This window comes from Phyllobates terribilis, unplaced genomic scaffold, assembly GCF_046119375.1.
Source record: "Phyllobates terribilis strain yellow unplaced genomic scaffold, ASM4611937v1 Scaffold_1__5_contigs__length_1240528914, whole genome shotgun sequence".
Lineage (NCBI taxonomy): Eukaryota > Metazoa > Chordata > Amphibia > Anura > Dendrobatidae > Phyllobates > Phyllobates terribilis.
Genome location: NW_027362761.1, coordinates 716,157,937 through 716,173,885, shown reverse-complemented (window position 1 = coordinate 716,173,885; position 15,949 = coordinate 716,157,937). Strand labels below are relative to the sequence as shown.

The following is a 15,949-nucleotide window of genomic DNA, read 5'->3' as shown; positions in this document are numbered from 1 at the left end:
TCGGTGCCATATCATCACTTCCAGGACTTATCGTTCTTCTTTACGCTGAAGATAATTATTAATGACATTGGTTGTATGTTTGAGGTCATTGTCCTTCTGCGAAATACATTTGGAGCCAATCAGATGCCTCCCTCAGGATATTGCATGATGGATAAGTATCTGACTGTATTTCTTAGCTTTAAGAACACCATTAATCCTGACAAAATCCCCAACTCAAACAAACTACCTTGTGCTAAAGAAAAATATTTAACATTTTGACTCATTAGTCCAGAGTACCTACTGCACTTAAGTTCACATGTTTTCGTGTATAGTTAAGCCACTTGGTCTTGATTCTATGTTGATTGTATTGCGTGTTGGCCTCAATTCTTCCATGAAGACCACTTCTCCAAACAGTAAGTGGATGTAGCTAGATTTCAATGTTTGCTGCCCTTTCTGACTTGTTGGCACTGCTGGACATCATACGACTTCAAAGGGATAATGTAAGGGAAAAGGCATAATGTAAGTAGGAAGTGATGATATGGTCCCCACAGAGCTCCAATGTCAACATCATTGAGTTAGTGTGGGACTACATGAAGAGACAGAAGGATTTGCGCAAGTCTGCATCCACAGAAGATCTGTGTTTCTCCTTGATGTTTGGAACAGTCTGCAGTCACAGAAGTTCTGTATAAAATAGCCAGGGTGGTCTTAAAGGGCGGAGAGACTGACAAACTATTGAACAGATCACATTGGGACTGGTACACGATTTTCCTGTAAAGTGCTAGGGCGTTATGGAGCAGCAGCTCTTCAATAGCTACTGCCTGTGGTCACTTTACGTTTCTTTAAGAAATAAACTACCTAATTACTGATTTGGTCTCTCATAAAGTTTTTGCTATCTTTTTGATAGATTGGTTTATTACACCTCTTAAATTAAACCTAACAGTAACATTTTAATTCAATCTTAATGGTTAACACACTGTGATAATATACACAGGCTATATTTTAAAAATTGTTTCAATGTCTGAATAATACTGGACCAAATTTAATATATGTGTGTGTTTCTCTTGTTGACTTATGGATGGTAATGCAGTTTTCTCCCACAGTTCAGGTATGGGTGTCTGTTTGAACAATGCTCCCCCAAGGCAAGATTTCATTTATCCGACACAAGCTCCCGGACAAGCCTATGATGCAGATGATCAATGTCGTTTCCAGCATGGAATTAAATCCCGCCAGTGTAAATACGGGGTAGAGTCCTTTTCTATTTTGTCTTTCCAGTTTGGAAAACGAGACAGATTTAATAATATTTTATGTATATTTAGGTCTTTAAACTGGGTGTGGAGGACATAAATGACTGGCCTGTTCTTTGGATAAACTATCAATAAGTTATTAGTGAGGATCTACCAGGCACCAAATAACCCATCGATGGCCAATAATGACAGGTCATCAACAGAAAATCTTCTTGTAATAGTTGTTGTTGTGTGAAAGAAGCACTCCCTTCAAAGTTTTTATCATCTTAATATATTGCAGTCGACATATTATATGGCATTGTGTACTTACAATTGCTCATTTTGCCTTTTACCCAGTTAATTCTTCTCTTTTCCATTAGGTCTATGACATCACATGATTAATAACAGACTAGCTGAATCCTTCTAAGCTCTATGTAGAAACAGGAGGTCTCTTATCTTCATGAGTCATTTCCTTCTTCAACTCCCGACCTAGCTGTTCCTCTTCTCCTCTCTGCCGGGGACTTTGCAGTGATGACTCACACAGGGAAAAGAAGCTTATAAGCAGTCAGCTAGTCTGTTTTTAATCACATGATGTAATAGACCTAATGGAAAAGAGAAGAATTAACTGAGTAGAAAAGAAAAATTAGCAATTGTAAGTACACAATGCCATATAATATGATGCCTACAATATATTAAGAGGATAACAATTTTAATGGGCGTGCTTCTTTAAATAAAGTAAACCTGTCCCACATACTCATCAATTATTTATCTAATTCAAGAAAATATACAAATATTCTAAAAATATAAAAGCTCACACTACAGTATGTCTTGCTTTATGAAAACAAACAAAAAAAAGTGGCTAAGAATTGGTTTGCATTTGGACTTTTCTTGTATTGTGTAATGTGGAAAAGAAATCCCACTTGCTCCAGAGATTGTGGCCATGTGCGTACTACTGTCCAAAGCTGGCAGTCAGTCTGGCTCCCAAGATATATGACCAAAGTGTTTCATTTTTCCAGGAAGTTTGCAGTGAACTTTGGTGTTTAAGCAAAACCAGCCGTTGCATCACCAACAGCATCCCCGCTGCTGAGGGCACCATCTGCCAGACAAACACAATAGAAAAAGGGGTAAAAATGTGATCAATGTAACAATAACTCAAATATTACAAATACATGTTATGACAGTTGTAAAAATTTTTTCACCTTTTCCTGTGTCCAAGTAATGATGAAATTGGTATTACTGCAAGTGTTGAACACACATCACATATGAGATGGAGTCATTTACTTGCAGCTATATTAACCTGACTGCACGGAGAAGCAGAAAAGGAGAAAGATAACTTGATAGATAACAATGAGCTGTAAAATATGTATATTTGCTAAAACATTGTGTTTCAAAGTTCATGTAAAAGAAACTAAAACAATATGATGATCATGCTCTGTCTACAGTGGTGTTATAAGAGGGAATGTGTTCCATTTGGGACCCGTCCTGAGGGCGTGGATGGAGCATGGGGGCCCTGGACGTCATGGGGAGAATGTAGCAGATCCTGTGGGGGAGGGGTATCTTCTTCCATCCGCCACTGTGATAGTCCAAGGTAAGTAAGAAAAGCTCTACTATACTGGTATGGTACACAAAATGATTATATGTTAGACGTACATACAGTGAAGGAAATAAGTATTTGATCCCTTGCTGTTTTTGTAAGTTTGCCCACTGACAAAGACATGAACAGTCTATAATTTTAAGAGTAGGTTAATTTTAACATTGAGAGATAGAATATCCCCCAAAAAAATCACATAGTATAAATTAGATAAATTTATTTGCATTTTGCAGTGAGAAATAAATATTTGATCCCCTACAAACCATTATGAGTTCTGGCTCCTACAGACCAGTTAGACGCTCCTAATTAACTCGTTACCTGCATTAAAGACAGCTGTCTTACATAGTCACCTGTATAAAAGACTCCTGTCCAAAGACTCAATTAATTAGTCAGACTCTAACATCTACAACATGGGCAAGACCAAAGAGCTTTCTAGTCAGGGACAAGATCATAGACCTGCACAAAGCTGGAATGGGCTGCAAAACCATATGTAAGACGCTGGGTGATAAGGAAACAACTGTTGGTGCAATAGTAAGAAAATGGAAGAAATACAAAATGACTGTCAATCGACATCAATCTGGGGCACCATGCAAAATTTCATCGTGGGGTATCCTTGATCATGAGGAAGGTGAGAGATCAGCCTAAAACCACACCTGGGAAACTTGTTAATGATCTCAAGGCAGCTGGGACCACAGTCACCAAGAAAACCATTGGTAACACATTACGCCTTAAAGGTTTAAAATCCTGCAGTGCCCGCACGGTCCCCTGCTCAAGAAGGCACATGTGCAGGCCCATCTGAAGTTTGCCAATGAACAACTGGATGATTCTGTGAGTTATTGGGAGAAGGTGCTGTGGTCAGATGAGACAAAAATTGAGTACTTTGACATTAACTCAACTCGCCGTGTTTGGAGGAAGAAGAAGGATGAGTACAACCCTAAAAGCATCGTCCCAACCGTGAAGCATGGTGGGGGAAACATTATACTTTCGGGGTGCTCTTCTGCAAAGGGGACATGACGACTGCATCATACTGAAGGGAAGATGGATGGGGTCATGTATGGCGAGATTTTGGTCAACAACCTTCTTCCCTCGGTAAGATCATTGAACATGGGTCATGGCTGGGTCTTCCAGCAAGACAATGACCCAAAACATACAGCCAAGGCAACAAAAGAGTGGCTCAAAAAGAAGCACAGTAAGGGCATGGAGTGACCTATCCAGTCTCCAGACCTTAATCCCATAGAAAACTTGTGCAGGGAGTTGAAGCTCCGAGTTGCCAAGCGACAGCCTCAAAATCTTAATGATTTAGAGATGATCTGCAAAGAGGAGTGGACCAAAATTCCTCCCGACATGTGCACAACCCTCATCATCAACTACAATCAACTACATCTGACTGCTGTGCTTTCCAACAAGGGTTTTGCCACCAAGTATTAAGTGTTGTTTGCCAGAGGGATCAAATACTTATTTCTCACTGCAAAATGCAAATAAATTTATCTAATTTATACAATGTGATTTTCTTGATTTTTTGGGGGGGATATTCTATCTCTCAATGTTAAAATTAACCTACCTTTAAAATTATAGACTGTTCATGTCTTTGTCAGTGGACAAACTTACAAAAACAACAAGGGATCAAATAATTATTTCCTTCACTGTAGGTCAAAGAACAATATAAGCTAGAGGATGACTTGGTTGTGAAGTCAGTGTTAATCTTCCTGCTATATCACCCACTATCAGATTTAAAGCAGCCACGAGTAAATGGTACTGTTCAAAAGATTCTTTGGCAAACCATCTAGGCATGTGAGGCTTTGGACATTGTACAGTTCTCAAGGAAACTCCTGATAGACAGAACTTTTAGCAACATTGAAAGTACCCCGACTAGAGACTTCTAAATTGGTTTTACAGTGTAGTCAGTATTCTTACCTGATTTCATAGTAGGAAAAGGGGAAAATGATTCATACCATATATTTCTAGAGGGAAAACAGAGGACATCCACATTGTATAGGAGGGAATTATTTCATTTTTTCAAGTCAGTTTTGCTAGTGATTGCAATGCCATTATTTCTACCGCTAAATATAAGGATAAAACGCTGGTACTGCTCACATGTTCATGTCACTTATAATTGGAAAGTATCACTTTTAAATGTGAAATTTAACCAGAATCTGTACAATGTCCAGAAAAAAAAAACTGTTTAGGGTGGTGCTCAGATACAACAGATTGTATATATGGACAAGAGAAAGGCTGAAAAAATAGCGGCACTCACCACTGGCAACTTAAAACAGCATCTTTATTGAGGGAAAATGCACATGATGTGGACCGAGGAAAGCAGAGATGAGGGACAGCTGTTTCACATGAAACATGCTTCTTCCAGCTCATCAGAAGAAGCTGGAAGAAGTGCGGTTAAGTTACCAGTGGCGAGTGCCGCTATTTTTTCAGCCTTTCTCTTGTCCATTATTTCTACCACTTTGGATTCATTTTGCACTTCTTTAAAAATAACATTACAGGTGGAAGAATGGTGATTCTGGCAGCTAAGTAAGAATGGGTTCTTTACACTTAGAGCAGTCAAACTGTAGAATTCTTTAGGCAGCAGGGTGGCTCAGTGGTTGGCAAGGGTGAGGACTGTATAATGTTGTACCATCTTGGGTATTAGCTTGGACTGTTCTGTGTGTTTATTGTCCACTTTGTGGTTCAATAAAGTATTGCAACGCTGTTTTACCCTCACCCTGTGTTGTCTGAGTAGTATTATGCCCATGGGAGACCCCGGGTCTTCACAGTGCTATATAAATAAATATTAAATGTCAAGATAGCTAGCAGATCTCATGCAGTTATGCCTCTCAAAGATATACAACTAAATATAATTATTCTTAAAGGAGTTGTCAGGGGAATAAACATTTTTTACAAAATGCTCTGATTGGTAGCAAACCAGCACTGCGGACAGTAACTGGCTGCAGTGGTCACATGTTCTTGTAACAGGCCATCATCAGTGCAGCAGCAGAAAGTACAGACAAGTGCCTGAGCAGGCAGTGTCGAACGGGAGTAGTAAGGGATTGGTGAGGTGAGTATGGCTTCTTTTATTTGTCAATCCAATCTGAGCATTTGGTAAAAAAGTGTTCACTGTCAAGGCCATGTCTTTTATAGGCAAATAATATTTCATTAGTAATACATCTTATACTACTCACAACTAAATATTTCCTACTGTAACTTGAAAAAATAATAATAATAAACATTTTCTAAATCTGTGTTGGATTTTAGGCCAACCATTGGAGGAAAGTATTGCTTAGGAGAAAGGAAAAGACACCGATCATGCAATATTGATGTAAGTAGAGTAAAATCGGAATAAGTAGATTGACGCATTCCTTTCCAAAACATAAGTGATGACTTACATGTGAATTCTAAACATTATTATGGTTCAAAAAATAAAATTTTATGTCAGTTTTGGCCAACCCTTATAATTTGCAGTAGATTTTTCCAACAAAAATGGTGCAAATTTGTTTAAAGGATGCATGAGGCAAGATATACAGTACCATTCAAAAGTTTGGAAACACCTACTTGGAGAGTGTTCTTCCCTGTGAGTGGATGTTGTGAATGGGTTTTTCTTCACCATGAGATGGATTCTGCAATCATCCACCACTGTTGTCTTCCATGGACGTCCAGGCCTTTTTGAGCTGCCGAGATCACCAGTGCTCCCTTTTTTTTTGCGGAATGTACCAAACAGTTGATTTGGCCAATTCTAACATTTCTGTTATTTTTCTGATGGATTTCTTCTTTTTTTCTACCTAATAATTTCTGTTTCTCTTCTAATGAGAGCTCCTTTGAAAGCATGTTGTGGGTTCACAGGAACAGCTTGCAAATGCAAATGCCACACCTAGAATCCGCTCCAGATGTTTTACCTGCTTAATTGATGATGGATTAATGAGGGAATAGCCCATACAGCCCATTAAAGAGCTTTTGAGATAATTGTCCAATTACTTTTGGTCCCTTTGAAAAGAGGCAGCTACATATTAAAGAGCTGTAATTCCTAAACCCTTACTCCAATTTGGATGTGAATACCCTCAAATTAAAGCTGATAGTCTGCACTTTCAGCCCATATTGATTATATAACTGTATCTTAAATATGTTTTGGTAAACAGCTAAAATGCCAAAACTTGTGTCACTGTCCAAATATTTCTTGACCTAACTGTATATGAAAACAAGGAGTAAAAATATCCATGTGAAATAAATCAGAATATATATTAATCTTTAGATTCCTCAAAGTACCCCCTTTTACTCTAATGACATCATTATGCACCCTTGGCATTCTCTCAAGCAGCTTATCAGGTAGACACCAGGAATTGCTTCCAATGACCAGGTATGCCTTGTCAAGAGTTACTTTGCGAAATCAGCAACCTTCAGAAAGTGTTTGTGACCATCAGGTATGTTTTGGCAGTGTTGGTAATCAGTTCTGTATAGAGCTAAACCCTATTCCACAACTGTTCTAAGACAGCATCTGGCAAGAATCACTGAAGTAAGAAAAAAGTAACAGTCCATCATTACTTTAAAACATGAATGTCAGCCAGTACAGAAAATTACTAGAACCTTGAAGGTATCATTAATTGCAGGCATGAAGACCATCAATCATTATGAAGAAACTGAATCTCATGATGACTGCCCCTGGAAAGGAAGACAAAGAATTACCTCTGCTTCATCAGAGTAAAAGAATCTAAGGCTTAACACATTCTAGTTTGTTTCACACATGTTTCTTTACTCCTTGTTTCCATATGTGTACGTTTTTCTGGCTTCAATCTGAATCTACAATGTGCACCATCCAATAAGAACAAGGAAAGCCCAATGGCTTTCCTTGTCTCTCCATGTCTCCATGTCTTTCCATGTCTCTCAAAACTTTTGACCAGTACTGTATGTCGACCATTTTTAAAAAGAATCTGATACAGGATCTCCATTGGAAAGTAGGTTGGTTGTACCATGCAATGCTCAGCTGTTCATATCCTCCCATTATAGAAGCCCAATGGATGAGGAGCAGGGGGTCACCCATACTAACCATTGGTGGGGCAGTTATTAATCTAATTTATATCCTCTACAATTTAGGTAGGAAATATATGCTACAAGTTAAAAATCACAATTATGCCATTAGCTTATTTTTTTTAAATTTTGAATAAAATCCTCTACAATTTGTTGACGGTTTAGGATTGACATAAATTATTTTGTAATTACTGGAGATGTAATTAATTTTTAACGTCATCAGAAAATAATAGAAAAATAACAGTGCACTTTATCCTTGTTTACACAGTGTTAATGGAGGAAATAAATTATCGGTATGATAAGTGACTACAGCAAAGTTTTTTTTTTCCAGGATTGCCCACCAGGGTCACAGGATTTTCGGGAGATACAGTGTGCAGAATTTGACAATGTGGCATTTAGGGGAAAATATTATTCTTGGAAAAGTTACAAAGGAGGTAGGTGTCTTGAATACTAAAGGGAACTCGTCATGTTGAAAATGGTATCTGATCTGCAGGTAGGATGTTATAGAGCAGGAGGAGCTGGTATATATTTATGTGGGAAAGTTTCTGTAAAACTTACATTTTAGTCGCTGAAATTCCTGGTATTTGTATGTATATGAATCCAGTGGGCGGTCCTATTCAATGATTGTCAATCTTCACTGTATGACTGTGCATACAGAGATAGCTGTCAATCACTGAGTAGGACCACCCACTGGACTTCTGACAAATACAAGGGACTTCAATGGATAAAAGTTATACTGAATCTTTTCCAACAATTCTGTATATCATTCTGCTCAGCTTCTCCTTCTCTATACTGAGCTGTCCACAGATTGGACTGCATGTACAATGTGACAGGTTCCCTTTAAATGTAAGTATGAGGCTGGGCATTTTACCAATGGCAAACACTTGTCCTATTAATCTCTTTATATGATAATATGTTGATTGTTTCTAACCGATGACAGCCTGATACATAAATCTTTGTTAAACCTTTTACTTACACTTTGTATACATATATTTGTTTTAAGAAGTGATATGTTTAACACTTGTGATTTGTCTCTTTCCTATTACTTAAATAGCGACAACATATTCTGCAGTGCTGTATGGGGATTGTCACAATTCACATTATTCACTGTTCACTCAATCTAATTACCCTATCTCCGGCGTACAGACACACAATAAGGACAATTTCATAGGAACTCTAGTAACCTATTGATACATTTTGGATTGCTGGGGGAAACTGGAGAGAAAACCTTAGCAAACTTAGGGAAAGCACAAATTCCTAGTACTGCTATGAAGATTATTTTCTTGAACAATATTTCTTCATAGCTACAATAAGAAGGATGGGCGACTAAGTTAATATATTTATTATTGTTATTTTTTTAAACAGCCTGTTTTACACCCGGCAGCTATCCCCTACTTTGTCAGCCAGATTTCTATACGCACCACCTCCTCCCTTACTGGGGAATTTGTCCCCTGGGAGATTCCGCACTTACATCTAAAGTGGAAGATTTAGTAGAAAAGCTCAACTCAGCACATTCCTAGATAGAGTGAGAGGTGCAAAGGGGAACTGAGGCCGAGAACAGCTTAATGCACAACAGATGCAACAAAATGCCTCCAGTGATCAGGGTGCTGGGACGCCTTTTTCAGCTCCCCACATTTATACGAAAAGATCTGTATTTTTTTTGTTCCCTTTTTTACATTTTTGTTAACCTTTCACGATTTGGCTTACAAAAAATAGTAAGCTTAAGGCCAAGACTTATCAAACTCTTGTCAGTATAAAACACAGCTGGACTTGGAGCGCGCAGGCTTCTCGGATGGTTAGAATGAGGTCCTGAACTCTGGTTTATGAAACAATGATGTTTTGAGACATTAAAGCCAATGAGACACATGGCCAAGACAATTAGTCAGTGTCTCCCAAACCAAGATGCTGAAAAAAATATGCCAAGAGGGTTTTTCTATCAGGACAACATCTGCCAGGATGCTGTATATGGGGCAGAGAAGTATCCCGCTCTGCCAGATTCAGACTGCATCTGAATGGCCACCATGGAATTTTATATTTCCTGTGCTCCAACTTAGTGATGCAAAACACCTTGGCCCTGATTCATCATTGTTGTTTCTCCAGTTTTCTGGAGTTATTTGCTTTTTCTTTTAGTATATTTAGTATTTGCATCTTATTCTGTATACAATTTGTGCCATTTTTTCAAGTTGTCTTTATTTAAGGCTATGTTCACACATGTTGGGTTTTTCAGCATCACAAATCTGCAGCAAAATCTAATCTCTGGCAGGAAATCAGATGCGTCAAAAGTGCAGGTTTTGCTGCGTTTTTTCAGCGTTTTTTCACTGTCCTTCTGTCTCTATTTATGCATGTACATAAAGTTTTGCCATCAAAAACACTGAAAAAACGCTGATGCAAATCTTGGTGCATTTTTTCAGCGTTTTTTTCACCACCCATTACTTCCCATGGGTGAAAAAACGCTGAAAGAAGTGACATGCTTTATTTTCCAAAAACTCAACCAAGGCACAAAATACGCAACAAAAAAACCTCATGATGTGTGAACAGAGAATTCTGGTTTCTCATAGACTTTGCTGGTACTGCAAAACGCAGCTGAAAATTTGCATAAAAATCTACAGCAAAAAAACACTGAAAAACCCAACATGTGTGAACATAGCCTAAGTCTTTCTTTTATTTTTACTTGACAACTTTTACTTATCCAGAGGTTTTAGACAGATCCATGAAATGGGACATTTACCAAATGTCGTGATTTTTTGACGCATCTCAATCTTCAGTTTTTATTCAGCACATTTTTAAGACAAACATGACCTTTTAAAACAAAAATTCGCACACAAACAGATAAAGCCAAAAATATATAGCATTTTGGATTTTGCACCAAATTCACGAACCACGTGTGCCATTTTCATGTATTTGGAGCAAATCATGTCAGCGAATGCAACAGGACAAAATAAGAATGACTTCAATAAATCACAAATGAATGAATCATGGCCCTGGTCGCTCAATAAAATGCTTCTGTTAACAAAGTGGTGGTGCTAACTAATTTTTTTTTGTTATCTCAAAATAATTAATAACTTCCATATTTTTTGGTCCATAAGACAAACCCCCACCCCTCCCCTCTTCCAAATTTGGGAGGAAAATGGGGTGAAGTCTTATGGTCCGAATGTAGCTTACCGGGGAGTTGCAGTGGTGGTGGAGCGGGATGCAGGAAGCAGGGTCTCTCCCTCAGGAACCTGGCAGCACAAGCAGTGAGATGCTGCGGGCCGGTGTCGACTGTCAGGCAGAGCGCAGTGCATTGCTTTTCTGGTAGCTGCAGCCTTCTTCCTGAAGCCGTTATCTACAGGCTCACGGCTTCAGGAAGATGGCCGCCAAGATCCCAGTCTGTGCATGCGCAGGCTCGGGCGTATTATGTTAAACTACTGGACAGCAAAGGGCTCCTCTAGGAGTCTTGCACAGAGACTCCTCTTCTGTCTGCCCCCCCAAGCATCACCACCATCTTTAAATAAAGAACACATAAAAAGTAATAACCAGAAAATTCTCAGTAGAAAACCAACACCATTAGCATCTTCTGTTTTCATTCACTTAATAAATTGGGGATGGGTTTTGCAACAAAAAATATTCAAAACAGTTGATTTAGAAATTTTGAGATGAAAAAAACAGCCCACATGGCAGCATTACCTAAAACTTGACCCCGACCAAACCAAGGATGTGTGGGCATTCACTCTCCCTGGATTACTCGTCCCCGTAGTCACCGAATTGACAAGAACTCTTAATATATTTCTTGTAATGAGGTATTTTTAGCTGGAAAAAAAAATTGGAATAAAATATCTATATGATAAAACAATATCAGTTCTACATTCCTTCCTGAAAAAGGACAAAATGTGGAAATGGCAGGGACGAATTAACATAAACACCAGGAATATGGCCATGTTAATGCTTCGGAGATTAGCGTTCATCATTTCATTTGCAACTCACTTAGAGACAGTACATTACTGATAAATTATACTGCAAGTAAACCATTAGAACACATTTTTTAAACATCGAAAAAAAGAGTGTCAATGGTAGAAATAAAAAAACATTACAATTTGAGAGTCCTCGGTAGTTGATACCTTTTAATGGCTAACTCAAAAGATGGTAACAAATAGCAAGATTTCAAGACTACTCCAGTCTCTTCATCAGGCATAGATGCCTGATGAAGCATCTATGCCTGATGAACCTATGCCTGATGAAGAGGCGTGAGTAGTCTTGAAATCTTGCAATTTGTGGATACTGAGACTGCGACAGGCAAGTCTTAAGAAGTCCAACCATGTCAGATTTTTTGCTACTTGCTTATCACGGTCGCAGTACCCTGGGGGATGCAATGCAACCCCATTCACTTGTATTGCACTGTGATGTAGCAGCGACTCCTAGCGAATTTTGCTCATGTGACAGGTGTTATGGCCAAAGTTGCCATGTATCCTCAGCCTATTAGCTACAAGAAAAAACATAAAGGAGACATATAAATTGAGCAGTGGTTAGCACTATTGCTTGCAGCACTGGGGTCCTGGTTTCAAACCCGAAAAAGGTCAACATCTGCAAGGAGTTTGTATGTTCTCCCCATGTTTGCTTGGGTTTCCTTCAGGTACTTCAGTTTCATCCCATATTCCAAAGACATACTGGTAGGTAATTTAGATTATAAATCCCAATGGGGGCAGTGTTGATGTCTTTAAAGCTCTGTGAAATATGATGATGCTGTGAAAGTAAGCATAATATATAAAGTTGATTACAGTCTGTGTCTAGGTTACTTTATAGACAAATGAAACTTTAGGATTGAATTTATGATGATTTTATACATCTAATTTTGCCGTTAGTTAAAGGAAACCTCATAGTCCTATCAGGGCACCCGGTACACCTAGAGTTTTGCTCCATTTTGCTCTATATTAGAAGAGATGAAAGCTGTGAAAATCTGCAACATACATTAAATATATAAACTAAGTCCAAAAAAGAAAGAGCAGCACTCACCATTCCTGTTATGAATCCATCAGTCTTTTGGACATCTATGCGGCAGGTGTAACATACCTGGCGGCGTCCTTGCATGGTGGTCCATCTCCCACTGTGCAAGAGCGCGCACTTGATCTCCTGTCCAGAATGTCTCTCTGGCTTCCCTCCATGCTGTCTGTTTGTGTCTGTTTCTGCTGCTTAAGGGCGGCGCCCGATCACTTCCTGCTTTTTGTACCTGCTGTGGGTCACACCTCTTGTGCGTCCTCAGCCTATTGCTGTCTGTCACCTGGTATATAGCTCAGCTGCGCCCATCTATCCCTGCCTGAGCATAGTGTTTCTTTCAGTGTGTGCTTGCACTCTGAAGGTGCCAGGTCCCGTTCTGTGTTCTCTTGTCTGCCTATCCTGGAGGCTGTATTTCCAGGCCTGTCTGAACACGCTCCTAGCCTGTTCCTCCTGCCTTCTAGGGGCCGATTACCTAGACCTGTTCCTGTATCTTGTCTGACCTGTCTGAACACGCTCCTAGCCTGTTCCTCCTGCCTTCTAGGGGCCGATTACCTAGACCTGTTCCTGTATCTTGTCTGACCTGTCTGAACACGCTCCTAGCCTGTTCCTCTCGCCTTCTAGGGGCTGATTACCTAGACCCGCTCCTGTATCTTGTCTGTCCTGTCTGAACACGCTCCTTGCCTGTTCGTCCTGCCTCTCTGGGGGCCGTATTCCCAGACCCGCTCCTGTATCCCGCTGCAGTGTCGGTCTCCTCCGTACACTCAGTTCCAGTCTGAACTGTTAGAACCTTGCTGTTAGGTTTTTTTTCCTTTGCTGGTCACATGACCTTGTTGGCCTATTTAATCCTGCTCCGCCCTTCTGGCTTTGCTGGACTTCATTGTATATCTACTTTCTAGCTAGCCTGTGCTCTGTGTCTTGCTCTGTTAGTTTGCTTGGTTTACTGACCTCTTTGTTCTTTATATTTTGTTTGTTCGTCTGTCTGCTACTATTTCTGTTAGGAGGTGTCCCATATTCCTCCCAGTCCTTAGTACTTGTAGGGATTCCTCCCCCACATCTATAGGTCTTCGTACAGACTAGCTTAGGACTTTAGCAGGTCTGATCGCAGGATCAGGTTCCCTGTTACATCGTAGGGATTCAGCTGAGTTCTATCGTAGGGACAGATCTCCTCTCTTTCCTTAGCTCTGGTAGCAGAACATAACATGAACTCTCTCCTATCCTTTACCTGTTTTGCCTCTATGTCCGTTCCCTTCCTTTTTCTGCAGAGTCTGAACTCGTACCTAACTCCTGCTTGTTGTCTCTGTACTCCCGTTTGTGAGTTTGTGGTCCACTCGCTACTTCACTGCAAGTACCCTGTGGGTGTCTGGCTCTGCCTTTCCCTTCCTGTCTGTTCCGTGTGAACAGAGCCCTGTCCCCCCTACTCAGCCTAGCCTGCTCTGACTCCTTTGCTCACCGCTCCGGCGGTTCTAGCCTGCTCTGACTCCTTTGCTCACCGCTCCGGCGGTTCTAGCCTGCTCTGACTCCTTTGCTCACCGCTCCGGCGGTTCTAGTCTGCTCTGACTCCTTTGCTTACCGCTCCGGCGGTTCTAGCCTGCTCTTACTCCTTGCTCACTGCTCCGGCAGTCCTGTCCTGCCCTGCTTCTGCCCGCTGCTCCGGCAGTCCTGTCCTGCCCTGCTTCTGCCCGCTGCTCCGGCAGTCCTGTCCTGCCCTGCTTCTGCCCGCTGCTCCGGCAGTCCTGTCCTGCCCTGCTTCTGCCCGCTGCTCCGGCAGTCCTGTCCTGCCCTGCTTCTGCCCGCTGCTCCGGCAGTCCTGTCCTGCCCTGCTTCTGCCCGCTGCTCCGGCAGTCCTGTCCTGCTCTGTTCTTGCCCACCGCTTCGGGCGTTCCCTCTCTGCTGTGGTTGTCTACCGCATCTGCGGTTTTGTGACCCAGTCTGTACTGGGTCTTAACCTTTCTGTGCTCCAGCCCGTCCTTTCGGCCAGTACCTCCCTGCCTGCATACTCGCCTGTATCCACCCATCTGCATACCTGCTGTGTTTGCTTATATCCACCAGTCTGTGCCAGCCTAACCTGCCTGTTCCTGAGTCCCAGTGTGTACTGGGTCCTATCCCGCCTGTGTTCCTACCTGCTAGTGCCTCCCTGTCTGCACTCTAGCTGTGCTTGCCTGTACCCCTCTACCTGTATTGTTCCTGAGTCCCAGTGTGTACTGGGTCCTATCCCGCCTGTGTTCCTACCTGCTAGTGCCTCCCTGTCTGCACTCTAGCTGCGCTTGCCTTTACCCGCCTGCCTGCATACCAGTCGTGCCTGCCTATACCCTCCAGTCTGTGCGCCAGCCTAACCAGCCTGATCCAGTAATCCCTGTGTGGGTCAACCCCCGTGTCCGGAGTTTGACCTGGAGTAGCACCTGGTCCCTCTGCCCGGTTTCTCCCTGGTGCACTGGCGTCGTATGCCGTCGTGCCATCTTGGTCGGATCGGCCAGATACTTAGTCACGCCCCTCCAGGCACTCTCCGGTTCATGGTCCAGTGGAATCACTACAATCACACGCACACGCCGCTCAGCCCGGGCGTGTGCATAACAGCATGCTCAGGCCATGGTTCCCGTTGAGCCCCACGGCCTTCGCTCTCTGAGAAGTTTTCCAGCGAATACATGCATTAAAATAAATAAATAAATATTTTTTTTTCCCTTAGCTGAGTTCCAGGCGAATTACGCACCGTCCAGATGGATCTATCAGCTCTCGTTCCTGCGGATCCGCCACGTTACTATGGGGATCCAAGACAGTGTCGTGCATTTGTGGAGCAATGCATGCTACACTTTAAGGCCTACCCTCTCTATTTTCCTTCCGATTGGGCTAAAGTGGCCTTTATGATTGACTACCTAGCGGGTGATGCCTTGAAATGGGTCACCCCCCTATGGGAAGCATGGGATCCTGTCGTCCTTGACCTGCAGGCCTTCCTGGTGGCCTTTCGTATGGTCTTCGAGGACCCTAACCCTGAAGCCCCTGCTGAAGCTTCACTTCCCAATATCCCGGAGCAGCCCCGACGGGTAATGTGTGTGGGTAGCGCAATAGTCCTCCAGCCCAATGAGACTACTGCCCACCCAGAATCCTCACAGGGTGACTACGCTTTCCGGAATACTTCTCCCAACCTCAAGAGGCAGTCCAGACGTGCTAGACATAGAGGCAA

The 15,949-nt window shown here is 41.7% G+C and overlaps 1 protein-coding gene across 2 annotated transcripts in view; it reads left to right on the top strand.

The window, feature by feature from the left end:
- Window positions 1-15,949, top strand: part of ADAMTS10 (ADAM metallopeptidase with thrombospondin type 1 motif 10) — a 337,007-nt gene that overhangs the window by 230,661 nt on the left and 90,397 nt on the right. For both annotated transcript variants that reach the window (XM_073686287.1, XM_073686289.1), the window contains 5 exons: window positions 1,080-1,221; window positions 2,219-2,326; window positions 2,645-2,790; window positions 6,037-6,100; window positions 8,132-8,234. In XM_073686287.1, coding sequence (XP_073542388.1) covers window positions 1,080-1,221; window positions 2,219-2,326; window positions 2,645-2,790; window positions 6,037-6,100; window positions 8,132-8,234 — 563 coding nt within the window. The remainder of the gene's footprint in view (window positions 1-1,079; window positions 1,222-2,218; window positions 2,327-2,644; window positions 2,791-6,036; window positions 6,101-8,131; window positions 8,235-15,949) is intronic.